Source organism: Strix aluco, chromosome 17 (assembly GCF_031877795.1).
Source record: "Strix aluco isolate bStrAlu1 chromosome 17, bStrAlu1.hap1, whole genome shotgun sequence".
Classification (NCBI taxonomy): Eukaryota; Metazoa; Chordata; class Aves; order Strigiformes; family Strigidae; genus Strix; species Strix aluco.
Window position 1 is genome coordinate 5442860 of NC_133947.1, and position 21657 is coordinate 5464516.

The 21657-nt window shown below is 37.4% G+C and overlaps 1 protein-coding gene across 1 annotated transcript in view; it reads right to left on the reverse strand.

The window, feature by feature from the left end:
- Positions 1-5221: 5221 nt before the first annotated feature.
- The window catches only part of ZNF831 (zinc finger protein 831), a 60936-nt gene continuing 44500 nt past the window's right edge, over positions 5222-21657 (reverse strand). The window contains exons 12-17 of the mRNA XM_074843397.1: positions 20911-21061; positions 12143-16427; positions 11140-11282; positions 9280-9443; positions 8264-8415; positions 5222-7012 (exon numbers count right to left, since the gene is read on the reverse strand). Coding sequence (XP_074699498.1) covers positions 6167-7012; positions 8264-8415; positions 9280-9443; positions 11140-11282; positions 12143-16423 — 5586 coding nt within the window. The 5' untranslated portion in view covers positions 16424-16427; positions 20911-21061 and the 3' untranslated portion in view covers positions 5222-6166. The remainder of the gene's footprint in view (positions 7013-8263; positions 8416-9279; positions 9444-11139; positions 11283-12142; positions 16428-20910; positions 21062-21657) is intronic.

Genomic DNA, 21657 nt, shown 5'->3' on the forward strand with positions numbered 1-21657 from the left:
AATGGTCAAATTACTTTTTACGAGGTGTAATTTTCCCTGTTCCTCCTTCCAGCCAACAGACATAAACGTGTATGTGCGTGTAGCTATCTAAATTAGTAGTTGTGCCAATCTCGTAATTGCATTTGTACATACAAGTTTTGAGATTTGAGCTAACTATCATAGCCCTGGCTTAGCCTTCCAGTAAAGTATTCCTCTTCTTGTGGTTTCCTAACATAGGTAGGAACAACCCTGAATCCCTTTCCCCTGTTTAGCTGCTGACCTAGGTTTGCCAGTGCATGCTACGGAAATAAATTTTGTTCTTTTCTTTTTGTGTTAACCATTTTGATGGAGAAGGGAAAGTTTCTGTAATGGCTCCTTTTTACAGAGGAGTGAAGGCAACAGCACCTCATCTGAATGACCCTGTCATACTCCCAGCTGTGTATTTGAGACAGAATGTTTTATTTAAGAATGTACAATGAAATGAGAAGGATGTTTTCAAGAAAAATATTAATATGATATGTATAATAAAGAATGATAAGTCAGAAAGATTTTTAGATATAAACACCAACTATAGCTCTATCAGTGTAAAAAGAGTGAGGAGGGATGTTGATGTGACCTTAATTCTGCCCCGTGAATACCTCTATAATGTGTAAGAGACTTTGCTTTGCAGAGGTTAAGTGTAATGCAGAAAGATACACTGAAGCCTGACTCCACAAAGGCTTAGCTGTCTACGTTTGTCTAGAATGATTGACCTCATCAGCAGTACTACTGAACCTAAGTACCAGTCAAAGGCATCTGGAAAACAAGACCACAGTAGCTTATGAAACAGAGCTCCCACGGCTTTCATCCAACTGCTCGTTTTGTTAATGCGTAAGAATCTTTGAAAAGAATCAGAATCTAATATATCTGAACTAGCTCACTCTGAAACACTTCCAATCATTGCTGGATCAAGTACATGCTCCTAATATCCGATGTTGTACTTAGAATTGCTTGTTTTGTCAATTAGCGAACCAAAAACATGCTACAAACGCATATACACAAAACTGGTGATGCTTAAAAAAATAGATTATGGATTCATTAATTGATTGTATTAGAATCACCTTGTTTTGTTTTGTTTTTTAAACCCTACAACATTAGGGACTGATAGTGAGACTTATGTAGTGGTTTTTTAAAGCCAGAATAGCCTATACACCCATGGCACAAGAATCCTTTTTGACCACTTTGCATAGCACCCACAAACACATTCAAGTGAGTCCGTCCCTTGTTTACTGGCCTTTGTGGTTCTTCTAAACTCAAGCATTACATAAACACGGAACATACTTAGGCAGTTGTCATGAGTAGTCAATAGGTACATTGACTTTGACTGTGAGAAACAAAACCGCTTTCTTATATTTAAGTACTGCTTAAACTTAAGAGAATGACTTATAACCGAGCTGTGGTAACATTATAGTTCCCTGGAAGACACAGATTTTAAGTTACGTGCTTCTACATGACATTTATCCAGTTCCACGAGGACACTTGAAATGTGCTATTAAAATCTCACAGTATTTTAAAGTCTAAAAAAAATAATATTGACCTTTTCATCCACATGACTTTTGTGGAATGCTGACGGTAAATGAGAAATACAGGCCAGGAGTCTTCATCTGTAGCCATAATTCCACAAAAATCCTTAAGGGAAAATTAATGGTTTAACAAAGGTTCTTATCTGCATGAAAATTATTATAATATAAACACTCATGAATGGGAACAAATTTGGTTGTGTAAATAAAACATAGGCAATATACAAAACCAGATATACCTTGCGAGTAACACAAGTGTGTTTAGGTACTGCTCTCTGTGTGTATCAGGAGTGCATATACAGCCACAGAAGTAAGAAATATTTTAGACATTGTGTTTTGGGGAAGCTATTGACAAACAAGAGTTTATGAATAAAAAACAGGGCTGGAAAGAAAGTCTGTTCCAGCCCTAAATAATATTATACCTATAATAAGAAATAGTTGCCCTAACTGTAAATGAAGTTCCCAAGTGATGAAGAGTCTCCTCGGTTATCTGTTACATGCTTTGCCGCTCCTTAAATAGGAAGCTTTTCTTAATGTCTAGTTTATATGCTGCAAATTAAGCCCATCATTTCATATCACAGAATGGATGTGGAAAACAGATGAATGTGATAGTCTTCCCACATTCTTCCACTGAACTTTTTTGTGCATATTCCCTTTTCTCTTCTGATAGCTAGCCAGCTCTTGTTGTCTTTTCTCATAAATTATGTATTCAAGGCATATCTTTGTATTTGTTGGTGATCTCTGGACTTGCTTTGGTTGGTTCACACCCCTCTCATCCACCCTTGTGTTGGGGTTTGCCAGGCAGATCAGTGAAGTATCAATAATTAATAAAATCTAATATAAAAGTTTGAAACAATAAGAAACAGTTTGTTCACATCTAAAGAGGGAAAATCTGAAACATCCACTTATTTACAGTCTCTTTGAGTAGATGTAGGTGTGAAATACTGATCTTATCAGTGATCAGCATTCCTTATTAATTTGCTTCCTTCCATAGAAGGAGGGAAAAGTTGATGAGATGCATTCATGTGCAAAGAAATTTCAAACTGCTTCTAACAAAGCAATGATCTGTCAGAACTGCTGCTGACTTTGAAGGATAAAGAAACACAGATTTTTCTCTGTGCCTGGTGCCCTCATGTGGCTTTGATGTTCAGCTTCTCGTGAATTAATTAAATACATCACTGCATGGCTGACACTTTTGCTGTGTAAAAAGTAGAGAATAATTTGCCTGTATAGCCTTGTATGTTCTTCTATCAATATTGCATCTTCTGGAAAGCCAAAATATGCTGTTGGCCATATGGCCGCTGGATTTGGATATGCAACTCCTTGAGTTCCCTAACATAAACCAAGAACATTTCTCACAGTCTTCACACACTGATGTACGTGATTCAGACCTTACTCCTCCAAGGGTTGTTATGCCTGAGAAGATTTGTGCTTCTTTAGTGATACTGTTAAAAATGCCACCATAGCTCTATCGGTGCTTTTAAAGAACTACAATTTTCTGCTTTTTCAACTCTAATGTTAGGTCAAATTTCTATACTGTATACTGAGATAAAATATCAATGATTACTTCTGTCAGGAAATAGAGTTTAAAATGTACTTTCCCAGCTAACTTAAAATTGTTCCATTTTTCTTCCAGCTACAGTTGCAGTAGGACAAAGAAATTTCTATATTTAATGCTGTAAAATATACACAGGATAAAAACTTTTCTTTACAGCTGGATCAGATAGATTTAATAGGTGTGGATATTTTCCATTAGCTCTAAAAGACTATACATTTTTAAGAGAACATTTGCAGAACTTTGAAACATTTGAGATTTTACTTTCTCAAATTTTTTGATGGAATGGCACAGAATTGAAAATTCTGATTAAAAATTGAAAAAAACCACTTTGTTGTCATCCATACTACTATTAACAAAGAGCTATAGAGAGTTTGAAAATGAAGGTGGAAAAAGATCTGAAGCTAAAGCAGCTTAAACCAGGCACATGCTTTTTTGTTAGTATGATTATCTAATGAACGTATTCATGCAAGTACCTGTGGGACAGCATTCGTACAGCCTTTAATAAAGCTTGGCCAACAGTATTGCTGGGAACACTGGGACTTGTATCTCTGTAAGCACTGCATTTCTTTTTCTCCTGCTTTTTCTACAGATTCAGAATCCGGCTGTAACTTTCAGTGATTCCATTGGAAAAAAGTTCCAAAACTTTGAATGGTTCAATATTGTGGCCATATTGGTGGCATCTCCTCCACCTCCCTCTTCCCTCTTCTTTCTCTCTTTCTCTCCCAATTGGAGTTATATTAGTGTACGTCTTTGAATTCACATTATTTCAATTCTTTGCACCTGGGATTTACCCAAATAGGCTCTCCAGTCTGTCTTGGAACATAAATACTGAACAGACCAAGAAAGATTTCAAGACACGTTTTTCTTTGATCTTTCTTGTCCTTGTAATACCAAACCTATTGAAACTTGTCATATTAGTGATGTTACCAACATTTTTCTGTTCATAATCTCACTCTGAAGTTTCCTGAGTAACATGTTAGTTCTTCTGCTAAGGTTTGAGGTAGATGAAGAAATTTAGCATAATTTCTCCTAAAAATCATTAAATGTTAATATGCTTGAACTATAATACTAGTGCACCTACTAAGATCTTCATGTTTCATTTTTATTAAGATAAAATAATTTAACAGTATAAAGAGAAAAATATAAAACCAATCTACAGCTATGTCATTCTTTTCAGCTGTATCATTCTAAACAAAATGGTATTTTTTGTGCTATATCTCAGTCAACAAAATACGCAATTTGCAGTGCCTTGCAATCCACCGTTGGTGATGCCATTCATGCTTCAGCTATATGCCCGTGCTTGCTGAGCTCTAAATACCAAGCTTCCCAAGTTAAGGAGGTTGTTACTTCACCTTATTGTCTCATTGTGTGGTATGTGGAGGTAACACTGAGGTTTACAGAACTCCACCATGAAGTGTAGCAAAAGAACAGACCAGTTCACTGTGTGTCTGAGCAAATGCTGATCACAACCCAACAGATTAGTGGTAATACTATTGTTATATAAGCCCAGCACTTGGTAAGTGAGAAGTAAAGCAGGAGAATAAAAATGCATCATTCCTTAAACTAATATTCCTAGATTTTTTCCTTGCAGTTTTGACACCAATTATTGGTGTCATTGGTGTAATATTGTAACATTTTTAGAAAGGGAAAAATATCTTTCATGGTTCATCCTCTATTCTGAAAGAGTAGATTCTTTTCCTAATTTTTTTTCTTTACACATTAGAATTAGAAATTCATGTAATATTTTGATCATCATTTTTTTTCTGTATCAATAACAAATTTATGAACATAACTTGAGGCTATGAACAACCTCAAATCTTGTCATGTTTGTAAGACATCTGAAAACACAGGAATTGCATGGGACTTAGCACTTGTTTTATCTCTTAGTTGTTTTGGCATCTTTTTGCACATATACATTTATTTTTATCATGTAGTATACTAGATTTCTTTGTGACTATGATTTATATAAGCTTACCTGTGCATGATTAAAGTAAAAGCAATTCCAATGTCCCACATAGGTTAATCCATAAAACCCTATGTATGATTCACAATATAAGAACACAAGAAGTATAGAATTTGACTATAATGTAGAAGTGGAATGTTCTTAATGTTTATCAGTTTAAACAAGCAAGTGAATACACTTGGTCAATTTAAAATATCTAATTATTTATTCACATAGAAACCAGTAAATTTTAGGGTTCGTAGCACAAAACTTTTTTTTTAAAAAAAGAAAACAAGCTATGCCATATAGCTTATTTACTCTCAATAAAATAGCATCATTGCAGTTAAACTTAAGATTACAATAAAAATGAGACATTCCAGATTACATCTGTTGGAGCACAATGTGATGAATAATGAGAAAGTCCTTGTTAGAAATTTTACCACAAGGAAATATCAATAGCTAACACCCATATTCTCCAACTAGAAATCAAGAATATTTGAGTAGATCTTGGCATAAAAGGCACAAAACACAAAGCAAAGCATGCTTGTGTCATTTGTCACAAAGAAGCATTGACATTTGTGCAACATGGAAAAAGATCGGCATTTTTCCAGACTCTTCCAATATCACGGATACTTAGGGAACAGATCTTCCCTTTAATGCCAGTGTGTCACTCCCAGTGCAGGTGGCAGTGACTACATGAAAAGAGGAGTATATAGAAGAGAATACATCCATACCCTTCCAGGAAATCCTAGCTCATACACTGAGGAAGCTGCTGCTATTGTATCGTTAGTAGTAAATAAATATGCTGCAGCCTTTTAGTAATACAACCACTTGCAGCTAGCACTTGTGGGAATTATATGTGACTGGTAAAAGTGTTAACAATGCTGAAAACCCCTCATAAACCCAGGTTTACCACTTGCATTTAAATGTGTGATGCCAGCTCCCTCTTTGCTTCAAATAAGCTTTTTTTAAAAAGTCCTTGAAAGACTCTTCAGAAGAGAATGCTGCCTATTGCACAGAGGAATGGCTTTTCTGATTTTAAGGTGCTTCAGAAATACAGATCAGACATCCGTGGTGTTTCCTTCTGTAATGGGCCATCATACAAACATCTTGTTAGCAGCCTATTTGCTATATTTCTATAACAAGCCTATCTTCATCATCACTGCTAGTGTCATCATACTCAACTCTGGTTTGCTTCCTCATCATCTCTAAACCTCTCTTTTTGTAAGTCTTGGAAGGTGTTGCAGAGTAAGTCTTGAACTCGGCAGACCTGAGAGTCACTGGGGGCTTTTTAAAGGCAGTAGTTGCTGTTTCATGTGGCCTTCCATAGCTGTTGGTCTGGAGCTGGGTTCCATTCTCGTCTGCGCTTCCATGAAGGTCAAGGACTTTTTGAGAAGAGTTTGCCCGCTCTGTGTATTCTATACCGGGTAATTTAGCCCTTGTGACCGACTCGGGAAGAGACTCTGCTTTTGATCTGAATAAACGTGAACATCCAGGCTGGGACCTGGGAGTTGAGTTCTCCTTTGGAGATGAATATGTGTTTCCTTCAATTGGAGATTTCTCCCTTCCTGAGGCCTGGATCACTGGGTCTAAGGTACCGACTCTTCCACTCTCTGACTCTACATTTAGTATGCTTTCCTGGCTCGCTTCTAGATGTACGGAAAGAGTCTCGGAGTTTGTGCTGTCAAGTTGGCCAACTGTGCCTGTATTTGTAAAATCAGAAGGGCAAGACCAGAAAGAAGATGCCACTGAGACACTCTGAATGTTTGGCTGTGACTCCCCTGGGTCTGATCGCTGAAGCACAAGTGGTTGTGTCACTAAACAGCAGATTTCCACATCACTGCTGACTTGCTGCATGGCTGTATTGACTGTGGATGAAAAGGAATGAGCTGTCACAGATATTTCCAGAGGAGCTGTAATGTTCTGAAAAGAGAGATTCATTCTTGTCTGTTCCCTGCTTTGCCCAGAAATGTCCTGTAGAAATTAGGGGGAAAAAAAATTTACATTTAAAATATTCAACACAGAGCAATTCCATCCTTCATAAAAGTGTAATGATAACTAAGTTGACTATATCAGTAGAAAACATTTACCTCTGCTATAACTCCTATCAACTGAGTAATTAAGCATAATGTCAACCTTTATTTATACAACTGTGATTATGTTTGCACTCTTTTTTTTTTCATTACTGCAAACCAAGTTACTCATCCCTCTCTTTTGATGAGAAAACTTTTTTTTTCCTCCCAGCATGTGGAGGAGGTGTAGCAAAGGATGTATTTTTTCCTTCAGTTTTTTTTTCCCTTGGGTAGGTGACAGACCATGCTAATAATTTATGGATGATAGGGATTAGGGGTTTCAATCTGCATTCTTATGTACTGTCTAGGATGACGTTCCTTTCATTAAGATAGTTTAATGTACATATTGCAATGATGTTTGTGCAATGTGAGGGGAAAGGTTTGTGATGAATCTGTAAGAAATATTACAATGTCCGAGGTGATGAGATGTATGTAGGAAATAAAATTACTTAGTAAAAAACATTTTAAGGATTAAGTTCCTAAGTATGATACTGCTTATGCTACCTGAGGAACCACTGCTCATGTTACCTAACAGCAGTCTGGCTCAGAAGCTTTTGTCTTCAAGTGTGGCCAGTGGAACTAGGGAAAAGTATAATTAGGATAAGCATAGAATACTCCCAGAAGCTGTGCTACACTGCATACAACAGCGCTGTCTGCAGCATGTGCAGATGTGTCTAAGGCCCCTTCTAGCTGATGCAGCTAGTGGTAGCACTGAAACCACAGCAGCACTGCCTTCCATAAAGGGCTAAAGAAATTCAGTTGTGACCCTGGATACACACCACTACATGGCCATTACTACCCTCCCCACTTTTCTAGTTTCAAGCTTACTGTCTCTGTCTCAGGATACTCTGTGCTACATCTACTGGCACCTCTGGCATCGGTGCTAATCGATCATCTGACAGCAAGCACGAGAAATATCCTTTTCAAGTGATGCAAGTTTAATTGTTCTTTTAAAAAAGCTAATTCTAACATTAGTAAATTTTCATTCTATTTTAACCCCAAAAATACCCTTAGCAAATTTTAAACAAAATCTGTGAAACAAAGTAGTCTCAACTTGAACTTTAAAACAGCTGAATATAATTCAAGTTTTCATTACCAGTATAATTTTTTCTTTTAATAAAAAGTAATACATGAATTAAGGTACAATACCTACTTTTTTATCCATTTTGTCTTTTTGTTTCAGATGGTTTAGATTTTCAGTATGGGAAGATATTCCTGAGTTATTCTTTCCTTCTTTTTTCCTTCTGCAAAGTGCCTTGTCTGAGGTGAAACAAGATGTGTCTTTTTGCTGGTGTAGGTAATTTTCTATTGAAAAGAGGTTGAAGAAAGTTTTACTTTGATTTTTATTCCCCCACATGCTAGAAATTACTAAATTTCTCATCGTATCACTGAACTCACTACTATGGTTTTACTATTTCCTGTAGATTTTTATTCTAAGCCTGATACATTTTCCCAGTCTACATTTTCCTAGTTTTTATCACCAATGTGCCTATAGAAAATTTTCCCCCCATGAGGACCAGCGCTTGTGAACATGAGGCTGCTCCTGTCTATCGAGGGCCTCGTCCACTCAGTCTTCCTGGTCGGGTGGCCTGTAGCAGACCCCCACTATAACATCTCTTGACCCTACCTGCCTTTAATCCTGACCCACCAGCTCTCAGTCGGCTCCTCACTCATCCCCAGGTGGAGTTCCCAGCACTCCAGCTGGTCACTGACATAGAGGACGACCCCTTTCCTTGTCCTTCCTAAAGAGCCTGTATCCTTCCATCCCAGCACTCCAGTCACAGGAGCCATCCCACCACGTCTCCATGATGCCAGTGGGATCGTAGCCCTGCAGGTGTGCGCACGTCTCTAGCTCCTCTTGTTTATTCCCCGTGCTACCAGCGTTTGCACAGAGGCATTGAAGTTGGGCCCCTGATGAAGCTGACTTACTGGCTGGAGTTACTTCTTTTTAAAATGCCCCTCTAATTGTCTGATTCACATATATGTGTGTGAACGCCACTGTGTGTTCAGTTCTGAAAATGTGTGAGATCGTATTTTTCCTCGCAGAACACACTGAAGGACAGAAGTGTTTTTGCAGTTCCACGTGGAACAGGTGCATATCAGAGATACTGCTAATGTTCGTTCTCTTAAAAAATAAACATTCAATACATTAAAAAATATCCAGAATACCTTGTATCTTTGATTGAGGCGAATGGCACTTCTTATTAAATTTACAGGGTTGTGATGAATAGCCCTTTTTCAAAGCATCCAGTGTTCTATTTGGAAAACGGTGCCGCTTGCTTAGTCGGTTAATTTTCATCTGAGCATATCCATGTACATGCCTCCCTCTGTACCTGCATTGCCATGGCATTGAAAGGGTAAACAAATATGTGCGATTTAAAAGCAGACACAGTAGAATAATACCACATCATCAGGTAAATTTATGTGTAACAACAATTTACTACTGTGAAGGAGATGTTCGTTTATGGTGACTCAAAAGTCAGGATTTTAGCAAGAGACCCATCATTATTTTATTAAATTTTTCCTCAGTAGGATTCAGTAAATCCTTGGTTTGCTAAGAGAAAAGGATTCAGGAATAACAGAGCCTTTTTCCTGCATCTGGAATTTTAACACATACTTCATAAAGACTTGAATTGCACAGGAATCATCTGAGACTGTATAGTTGTTGGATTTTTCACTTTCCACTTCTTACATGCTAACTATTCATCACCGCTAATGACCGACATAAGTATTTCAGTTATTTAGAAAACTCATACTGAATAATCCAACTCTGCTTTGTTTTCTACTCTAGCTACATCTTTCAGTAACTCTTAATGATGGAGACTAAAGTACATTGGAAGGTCCCATTCCTATATTGATAGAATCAGTCACTATACACAGAGTAATAAGTAAATCTAAAAGGGTGTGCTTATTCAGGTGTTTGGTGTATTAGAAAAATAGTTTACATTTCATGAATAACAGTTTGACTAGTTAGCTACTATGTACGACCTGAGCTTTCAGGACCCTGTACTTGATTGAGTCCCTATACTTATTTGATATAGCCAAATAAATAAATTCTGAGATCAGCAGGAAAAAAAAAAAAAAAAACCAAAAAAAACCCCAAACAACTGACAAAACAAAAGAAAAAAACACCCCAAAACCAACTCGGAAAAAAGTCCTAGAAGAATGTCACTAAACTGGGTAACATAGACCTGAGTCTTCTCTTTTTGTTCTTATGATCCTTCAAAATTGCAATGCTGTTTGCAAAACCAGACACAGTGATTAAGTTACTGACTGACATTGATTTGTCCACAAGGGAGTCACTCTGTCTGATTTTGGCCATGAAATAAAATAAGAGGGATGTATGTACACAATATGTGTTTCTTAGTGAAGCAATTCATCAGACATTCTGCTACACCACTCTTGAAAGATTAGAGGCTAAATCTTCCACTGATACGAACTCCCATTAAATACAGAGAACCTGTGCTGATTGATACAATGTGCCTTTGATAGTTTTATACTCAAATTCTTCCTGCTTTTTATTTAAACCAAATGATACTTTAAACTACAGATGGTTTCGTGAGTTTGTGTTAGAACTTGATATTTATTCTTCTGCATTCTCTGGTGAATACAAGTTCAGGATATAGATCTTCTGAGGACAAAAGGGCCTCGCACACTGCTTTTAGCTGCAACAGGATTAAAAACTGAAGTATTTTGGTTCCCTTCAAACAAAAGTAAATGCTGACAGTTTTGACAGATAAAAATCATTTTGAAAGCATAGTGAGAGTCAACTGACCAGTCATCATCTTTCTTTGGTACATGTCTGTTTTGCTTAGAGAAGTCTGTTCCTGATAGTAAACAACATCTTTATTACAGTTTACCTTGGTGGAACTGCTGCAATGTGGGAATAGCTCTTTCAGAGACATTTATTTTTTCCCCCAATTTTGATAAGGTTGAATTTTGGGCATGACTTTTTTTCTGTGGACTTTTTATACCCATTTTACCAAAATTATGTCTGTATCTAAGGAAGCTGAAAACCATATTCCTTACCATTTGGGGGTGACTTTGATCTTTTTCTGTTTGTGGCTCCTCTTGAGTTTATTTGTTGAGAGTTTTTCCTTTTTGCAAACTACTATTTTCTTCTTCTGCTCTGAAATATTTTTGAAAGCACCACCATGAGCTGCTGAGCCTAACTGTTGAGAATATTGGAAAAAAATTAAGTACATGAAAATTGTGAATTACATTAACTGAGAGATAGGAAATCTATGCTCTTTTTAAATAGCACTGAATAGCGTAATAGTTAAATACAACAACCCTGAATTTTTTCCTACAATTTGTGTATTAGTTTTTTCTAATCACTTTGTCATCTACTTTTATAAAGTAGATCACTGCTTTTGTGGATCTATATAGAATTAGTCTATGTTCTTTCACATTCTTCCTATATAAAAAGTAAGCTTAGTCTTACAGAGCTGTTCTAGGATCTGTACAGGTAGACTAGTCTATCTTCACTCACCTAAAAAAGAAAAGCTTTCAAGCCTTAAACACTTTACAGGGTATTAATACAATTTGATTTTGTTGTCATTTCAGTGTATCAAAATTCTGAGAGATCTAGTAGACTGTCTGTCTTTGACTCCAAGTATCTCCAAGTCTAATAAATCTTGACATTAATGGTCTACTTAAGTCCCACTCTAATTCAAATATTAATTTAAAATGAAAACAGTGAAATATATATGCTGTTACAGAAGAATATAAAATATACTCAAAGGGGAAAAATCAATAAATAGAAATACACTCTTCTCACTAGATAGCATTCCTACTGAAATTCTCAAGTGAAAGAAACTTAAATATTCACAGAAAAGTATGTATTTTTCATGCATCAAATGAATATGTAGATTCTCTTATAAAAACATAAATTGTAAATTCTGTATTGACAAATGCCCGTACATGTCCATAAATATACTTTTGATAATTCTTTTCTTTTTCTAATAAGGGGGTGGGAGGGTGTCAGCCAATTACACCCACCTGAGAAAGGAAATAGGGTTATTAATATTACCTCCTGCATCTGTTGTCCTTCAGAGAAGGATGAAACCAATGTTTTTAAACTCCTGTTTGTTAAGCCATATGCCACAGTCTTGCCAATATTTTTCATTTTGAAAATAGAAATATCATATTTTGAGAGTGTGCATTCATTGCTAGATTCCTTGTCACAGGCGTGCATGGAGGAATAAGCAGAATCTGCATTCCCCTTCTGCTCAGCAGGCAGAGGAAGGCTTCTTGTTAAACAACACCAAGTTAATCGAGGCTCAGCATTTAGTGATGGGAAGGTGCTCTTCGTGCTTGGTACTGTTAAACTTCCAGAGTAGCAAGTCAGATTATTGTGGGGTAGCACTGGGAATTCTTTACAGTGAGTGGTGAGAGTGTGGCAATAAAGAGTGCCAAAAGAATGGCAAAAATAAGTGGGGTTGTCTGTTGAGCTCTGACTATGCTGCGTATCCTGCAGCGTTGGTGAAATGTCCTTAAGAATGCATGGGCTTCCACCTCTGTCCCATCCCACGATTGTTGGCTCTGCACCCTTGCTAGAAGCTGATGTCATTATCAAAGAGTCACTTCCTGAGCAAAGATGATGTAAAACCTTTCTCTCTTCTTTGATGTCAGCTGATATGAAAAAACCACTTGTATACATTGAAGTAAAGCATATTTTCTTCTTTGGGATCTGTGTGGAGGAAGTAGTTATGCTCATCCACTTCTCTTCTGTTTGCCTTTGATAATTTAATTTATTTTTGTTCTGTTTGTTTTTCCAAGCATCTCTTACAATATCCTGCTGCCTGAAGTTTTGGTTATAAAAGGTGTTATCTGCTGTGGTTAAGATATTTGTTGTTTCTGAATTGACTGGTGAACAAAATACTGGAGTTTTCCAGTTCGCATGTACATTCCATCGTAGCTCTCCTTTGCTGGCTTTTTGTCTCACTTCAAATTTTAAAGGGGACCAAAATACATCATTAGAATGAGAACTGAGTGATCCGCTGTTGGAAGAGCAGGGAGGGTTGGCTAAGGTGTCTGTCACAGGTGTGCAGGGTGTAATCTTCTGTTCTGATCTAAGCAAAAGCGACAAATCTGAGGCTCTTTTGTCATGTGGCAATTTAAGGATATATTTTGGAGAAAAGGCAGTTTGTTGTGGGACTGGAGTTAAATGACCAGATTGCAGATGATGAATTTTAGAAGACACATCAACAGCATTGTCACTGAAAAGTGGTACTTTTGCTCCTGTTTTCACAAGACATGTTTTGACATCTTTATCTGTTGCATTGTGCAAGGCAAAAGAGTTGCAATCACTTCCCCTTAATTCAGGCCCTAAAAATCCCACAAATGAAGCTTTTGAGATACCTGCTGCATGTGAAAGAAGGTTAACATCACTATAATTAAGAGCTTTTGTGGGGAGTTTGATTGTTTTCGTATACACCATATTGTCAGTACCTCCAGTGGATTCATTAATTCCTGTGCTTAATTTTTGCTCCTCTGCTTTACCGGACAATTTCACGGGTGCTGTGGAAAGACACTGTGTGCTAGTGCAATTGACTCTCTCTGCTTCATTTACTGCATTGTTTTCACTACTTGGACTACAGCAGGACTTTGAAACAATGTTTTGTGTCTTCTCCACTTCAAATTTCAGCTTTTTTCTTTCCGATGGTAAATTCTGGGCTTTCCTTGCAGCTTCTCTGTTGTTGTTGCAGTGGACCCATGGGGGTGTCAGGGCATGCTGGCCAGTTTCCTTACTCCTGCTATGGTTTCCATAATTGTTTGAAGTGCTTTTACAATCTGATTCAAATGTACTGGATTCTTTCCCAAGGTTTGGCTTTTCCCACTTGCTACTCTGTGCTGGCAAGCGGTCATCATTCCTTCTGTTAGTGTTCAGCTGACACTGAGCATTTTGAAGCCTGACTTCACAACTGCTTGGAGCTAGTAATGTGCTGTTGCCAGCTGTGTATTTATCTGTGTCACTGCCACTGAGGTCTTGGGAAGTTTTGCTCATTACAGTATGTGCCCCAGCATTTACTGAATGCGATGTCTCCATTAGGTAGGTTACACTGCCTGCAGTTTCCTCAGAGGACACATTCTGTAGAATATGATTACCATTAGTACACGTTTCTGATTTACCAGTGTTTAAACCTGTTGTCACAGGGGAGGAAAGACTGTCACTTACAGAGCTCCTGCCATCCCTTTCTTCAGTAATTTCAGTACTGCTGACCGATTCCTTTGAATCAGGCGTGAAGCTTGTAATATCTGCAATCTTATTCCCCCTTTGTTTAATTTTCTTGGCATTTTGACCGCTTTTCATTTTTTGGTAGATTTTCTTAAATGTTTCATCTCCATACATTTGCCATTTTTCTTGAGAGAACATCTTTAACTTCCTTTGATTGTGTTTCTTATTTTTAGCACTGATTACTTCTCCAGCCCCAAGCTTTTTATTCCCTTGCAACTCCTCCGATGAAGGAGGGTGATCAACTACATTACTTAGTGGCAAATCATCCACTGCTGTTTGTCTGACTAGAGCCCGGGGATGGCTATTAGGAAAATCCACTGAATTTGCAGCAAGATTGTTGCTAGGCAGCAAACTAGCAGTGCCTGTATTTACAGTCTGCTTAGTAAGAGAAAGTGGTTTTGAGCAACCTGCTTTGTCATGTACCATTCTCGTGCCCTCCACAAAGGGCAAAGAGTTACTTCGTGTAACAGGCACAGTATCTATCGTTGTGGAGAACTGGGTGGGAACTGAATGAAAAAACATTGGCTTGCATTTTTCTAAGGGTGCAAAGGTAGATTTTGCTGAACAAAGGGAAAGATTCTTTTTCCTATTTACATCACAAGTTCTGATGTCAAAATGGAATGAGTCTTTGTATGTATAAGGCATTGGCAGATCAATGCTTCCCTGTTTAGAAAGGACAGTTTTTCTGGGCCTAACGTTGTCTAACTGGGTATCATCCACCACACTTTTGTTATGAGAAATAAGTTTTGAAATGTGTTCTTCCAGCCTCTTTTTCTCTAGCATCGAGGCTGTAGCTTTTTCAGCTGTATCTAGCTTTGCACTGCTTCCGGAGGTACACCTTAAGCTGCTGAAGGCAGTTTCATTTTCCAGTTCTGTGCTGTGTTCATAGAGACTATGCAACGGGCTGGATGATGCCAGCTGTTGTTCTGTACTATCAGAGCGTGACAGATACCCTGAATCAGTGCTCTCACACTTCTTTAGCTTGCAGTCAAATGGCTTGTAATCCCAGTGTTTTTCCGAAGAGGTTGCTTGCTGCCTTTGCAACTGAATGTGCTTATTGGCAGTTGGAGTTCTTTGCTCCTGTATCTTCCTTCTCTGGCACTGACCATTTGGCAAAGCTCCTGGAGATGATAAACTTTGAGGTTCTCTTTCAGGAACCCCCTGATTAGCCTTTGAACTAAAGGACTGACTCACTGTTTCTTGATTTTCTGAAGCAAATGATGAATTGCTTGTGGCTGGCAGTGAAAGGTCATTAAGAAGTTTCTTAGTGTCTGTTACAGCACTGGTCTCTGAACTCACTTGTTTCATCTCTATCCCCCTGTCTTCACAGGTACTACTAAGTAGTTTGCTGCCTTGATGTGAGGTGATGCTCTCTGTTGATCTCTCATTTTGCTCCAATATGCCACTGTTGTCAGAGTCGGAGGGCAGTCTGGTGTTGTTGACATGTGTTTGAGTTCTTCTGTGTTTATACAAATTGCTTTGAGTTTTAAATGCAATACCACAAGTGGTGCATGGAAAGGGCCTCTCTCCTGTGTGAGAGCGAATATGTTTCTCAAGGACACTTGGCTTCAAACAATCTCGTCCACAGTGTTTGCAGATATATTTCCCAGCTTTTTTCGATTTTCCTGGGCTTCCAGTAGATGCATTTACACAAGAATTTGGTGATGATAAAACTGGTAAAGTGCTCACTATGTTCAATGTTAGAGTTTGCCCAAGTTGTTTCTGAAAAACTGACTGAGGGTGATCTGTGCCTTCTGAAGTAACAAGTGGATTCAGGATTAGAGGTACGTTACTGCTATCTAGATTTACACAGCTCCTGCCAGTCACTAACTGACTGTTTGGCTGAAAGCATCCTGCCTGGACAGGCTGGTACAGTGGTATGGTGAGGGCTTTTAAATAAACAGGCTGGGACAGCGCTTGTTCCTGTTGAGGAACCGCACTGCCTTGGCAGAGATCTGAAGAACCCTGTGCAGGCTGAAGAGAAGAGGTTGGAACTGGTCGATCTGCTAGTGCAACTGTAAAACCAGGCTGCTTCTGTGCCTCCATTTCAAAGGTTATCTGCCATATGCTCATGTATCTGGAAGGGAGGGGAAACAAAACAAGTAGGAATCTTCAAATAGCAAAATAAAACAAACACTTCCAACTGCTGGACTGGGAAAGTTAGCAATTAAGAATACCACAAATCTTATATACAGGCATTATACAGACAATAATTACTTCATTTTCTAATTAAATTGATTCATCTTTAATGTCTTAGCTAGGAGTTAAAGTTTGGTACAGTGTAAAGAACATTAAACATTGCACTTAAAACCTACAGTAAGTACTCAAACTATTAGAAATAAATCTGAGTATCAGATTTGCAAATGGAGGCTCTCAGCACCCCAGAAATAATACAGTTTTAATTTTCTGGAACCATATTCCCATTACATATTTATACCATGTTTTTTAATTTAAAAATTTACATGAATAATTGTTGACATAGAAACACAGAACAATTACAGCTAGAGACCTCAGGAGGTCTCTAGTCCAAACACCTGCTCAGAGCAGAGTTAGCACTGAGGTCAGATGAGGTTGCTCAGGGTGTTATCCAGTCTGATTTTGAAAACCCCCGAGGATAAAAACTGTATGGCTTCTTTGGGTAACCTGTTCCAAACACAGGACATTAAACCTGGCTGCATATTATCTGTGTTCACCCAGTTTAAGTGAGCTAAGGCTAAACACATTGCATCAAGTGATGCACAATGGAAATAAGTGAACAAAATGAAACTGATGTCCTGTTTTACAAGTGAGATTTACATAAATTTGTACAATGTAGAAAAGATGGTATCATAGGAAAATAGTGGGATAAATTAAAGCTGTCTTTTGTGTAGCCCAAATTAATTTTGTCTAATTAAAGGCGATATTATGGTATACTGCTTATTTTTAGATGCTTTCAATGCCAGATGAAAACATTTTGTAGACACAGTTTTTGGAAAAAGTGAACCTATTCTTACGAAATCTGTCCAAATATATTCAGGGTTGGTGCTGGTTCAGACTACTTATTTTAACAAAAGTTTGTCTTGTCTTTTATTGTTCCTTAGAAACAAACTAGGAAACTGTATCAAAATAAGTTAGTTGAAAATTATCTTTGGAAGAGCTGATAGAGGCATCAGCATAACCTCTTGTAATTATAGTTTGGGTGAAAATTAGAAAGTGATCTGTGAATGTTTATTCAGATTCTTATTCAGCTACACTCACAGCTATACCCACAGCTCTGTATCCATTGGCTGTTATGAATAATAGGCTGTTCTTGTACATAAAAATCCCATTTGAAATAACATAATCAGTGGTTAAATGTGAAATCTGCTATTTGTTGCCTTACTACGTAATCTGCAGTGGTGTTTCTGTACCCTTCTTGGATCATTTTAATAGGTAATCATTACTGGGAAACAGTAAAAATATTACTCAAATATGTTTGAAATTTGGACTGGTTTTATATGACACACACACTATATTACCATTATTCAAAGCAAAATCTCTGTTGCAGGTAGTTACTGAGAATTTTGCAAATAATTCACATAGAGGAGAAATGGCAAACTCAGTGTAATTGTTTTTGAGTATTCCTTGGTTACTATTAGAGCAGTTAATAAATCTGGTAAGTTGATATAAAGTTGGATGGAGATCCAAGAAAAGTTCTGTTACTTCACAACTGAAAATGATAGCATCTCACATCAAATGAAAAAATAGGAAAATAACTTTCTATTAATGATGACATGGAACAGGTTAAGGTCAATGAGTTATGTGCTCAGTAATAAATGTAATTAGCATCTTAATAGACTAGGAATTCAGGTACTTTTGGTATTAAATGTATGCACCATTGAAAGTGAAAGATAAAGCAATCCTCTTGGTTGCAGTCTTCTGCAAAGGAAAAGGTTTACATGTTATGGTGTTGCCTTTAACCCGACTGATTATTTCATCCCTATGTGTACCTCAGAATGCAACTGTAAATACTTGTCTGCTTGAGCAACAGAAAACTACTGTACCAAGAGCCCAGTAGCTATTACTCTGGGCTTCTCCCTCTGCACCGCTTCTGGAAAGTTCTGTTGCTGGCTGGCAACTTATGTTTCACAGCCAAGGCTTCTTCCAGTTTCTCTCTGATCTGCTTTGCTTCTTGCAAGAATTGGAAAAGTGGAGGAAAAAAAAAGCAATACAATCCCTGGGATGTGTTCTCTGACTTTCCTTCTGGTCACAAGCAAGGCCGTTCTCTTCTCTGCATGCATTACACACATGAACAGAACTGCTGATGGGCCCCTGAAGGGACTGAGAAGCTTGCTGCCAGCTGCAGTGGGCTCAGGGTCAGACCATTTATGGGAAAGGTATCAGTGCCTGATGGGATTCTTTGTCTTCACCCAAAGATTTTAGTGTAATAAAAATCCCAGAAAATAGCTTGTAAAATGAACTGATTTATGCACTGCAATGTGTTAGATTTTGCCTTTTCTCCTTTCTCACGAATTTTATAAATCAAACGCAGTTATCAAGCATGGACTTTTCTTGTCCACTTCAGAGATTTCTACATGGAACAATCCTTTAAGTGGCATTTTAATATAGGTATTGACTATATTGATGAAAGAATGTTAAAAGAATACGGCTTGTTAAAGGAATTCAGTTGTTTTCCATATTCTGCAATGTGATTAACCCTGTGGGATAAAAGTGGATTTCCCTAATTTGCAAAGTGAGGTTATAGACATTCCAAGTCCATTTAAGATGGTTCTTAAGCTATACAGTCACCTTTATTTATAGCCATTTAAACACAGCATACAATAAAAACAGCAGCAAAGTGATAAGACATGAGCCAATGATACTCATAAACTAAGCACGCAGCAGTTTTTCCAACAATGTGAAAATAACAAAAAGTTGAGGGGGAAAAAATATGCTGCAGAGACAAGACTTCAAGAACAAAAGTGAAGTCTGAATACCGTGTAGCTAGAACATCTAACTCATACCACATCAGGCAAAACAAGTCATAGTATCTGTGCTCACCTCCTTCCCCTGGAGAGAACAGTGGAAATGCAGAATTTACATTTCCGCCCCGATAAGCCTGCTCCAGTGTCACAAACTACGTTCTCTCTCTGAATATCCTCATGCACATGCATAGTTGATGGGCCCTTCAAGGCCAGCCTGTAAATTAGTAGGACTTGTGGTGGACAGATGTTTTTAATATAAATCCTGTAGTTCCAGAATACCAGACTCTCTGTGTAATTTCACTTATTCTGTTAAATTTCTGTGGCCCAAAATGCAGTGTAATTCTGAGAATCGTTTCAGTGCTCTGTAATGTTCTACAAAGAAAATACCTAATTGATTACAGAAAATTTAAAGGAAAGTTTTAACTAATGCTAAACAATTAAACTAAATGGTGAAACACAATCTCATTACTTTTAAGAGTTTAATAATACATTTCTACCATCTGTGGTAGTTTGCTTTTCACAGCAAACAAAAAATACTTTCTTCCTAAGTGAAATTTCTGTGGCTTGTATTCTACTGTGGCAAATACGATCATACTTTTCACATCTGTCATTTATATACAAAACAAGCCACTACATTTCTTTGCACATTGACAAAAATAGCTTATCTCAAACTAATTCTACCCCAAGGCTAAATCTGGTTAGTCCTTGCCTAAAGTAGAAAAACTTCCTTTGTTGATTATTCCCCAAGGTTCTATAACAGAGTTTTGTAACTTGTGGCATAGAACTACTAGTGTAAAAACTTGATCCTAATTAGATAAGGAAAAATTTCCAATAAACAAAACTAAAAGCAGGATTTGGCCAGTCCAAAATTTTCTACATTAGTTTCTTAAGCCATCAAAACTGGTCAGTAAAATTCCATTTAAATAGTTATTTTGTTCCTAGTTTGAATTATGCCTTCAGGTACACACCATAAGTAGGTCTGTGGAACACTGAAAAGTCAGAAAGTGGAGGAGTTTCAGACAACAAATCAGCATAGCAGAAACTGTCTTATTCTGTATATAAGAATAACCATAAAGTATTTTAATAAGGGGGAGTGGTATAAAAAACTAATTGTAAATCCAATGTGTTCCTCTTTTCTATATAATTTTTTCCTGAATTCCAAATACATTTTATGAAACTTACTTCATTTTATCAGCAGTGTTATAATAATCTTGGATTATACAACCAAAAGATTTTTGTCTTCTGCACGGCACACATAAACGCACTGTCAACTGTCCATCATTATAAATAAAATCATTAAATACACATGTAACTACTTATTTCCTGCACTCACATATGATTTTTGGACACACCATTGAGAGAAGCATCACAGTCTTTAAGCAGATACAGTCCTCAATCCCCTGGTTTGGTCTACAGATACAATCTGTAGACATGACATATTTTTGTAACTATGCAGAAGCAGCTTTTCAACATTCTGAATGTACATATTATACTATATTATACCAGAAGTCTTTGCCTTTTTTAAAAGCCTTTGGTGATCCCTACCTTAAGTATAATACCAGAGAGCATACAGAAGGGGAATCCTCTTTACTCTGTAAATAATTTTAGCTCACATACCTTTTATTGAGCGAGGCGTTTCAGCAAAAGAAGTCTCATTTCTGTCAATACTTGATGCAAGCAGAGAGAAATGAGGACAAAGACTTGAAACAGATTAGAAGTAGGAAGTTGGTTTTTTCTTTTTTTTTCACATTGGTGTCACAGTAACAACCTTCAGAAAACAGGAAGAGATGAAACAGAAGAAAATGAAGTAGCATTTCAATCTCTTTGTATTCTTTATCATTATTCATGTAGGAACCTATGAACAGAATCAGCTGTCTTCAAGACATAGGCATTTTGTACACTGCATTCAATTGTATCATTCAGTGAAATACTGAATACTAAAAATAACTTGCTTATAACTTTAAAGATCTCTCATAAAATGTGTTGGAAAAGAAAACAATGGTGGAGAGAAGATACTTGCTACATATGAACTGCTAAATTTATCCAGTGTGGGTATTATCCACCAGCTTCTTGTAATGGTGCCCTGAAGTAGGGTAGAAAGCAGTAACCAGGAGGGAACACACTTCAAGAATGTTAGAAGTGCTAGGTCATGCTCAACAAACCTCCCTAAAATTTGTGAAAAGCTGTAGGGAAAACAGGATAGGGGACAGTCAAGAGAAGTGAAAAGATCATTTTAAGAGTTTAGATTTCATTTGTGGGTTGACTTCATAAAGCAGTCAGCAGAGCCAGGGTATCCTGTTAGGGGGTCAGCTGGTCTTCATGCAGATGGCCATTTAGCAGATGGACTGGAATGGCTACTTCCTG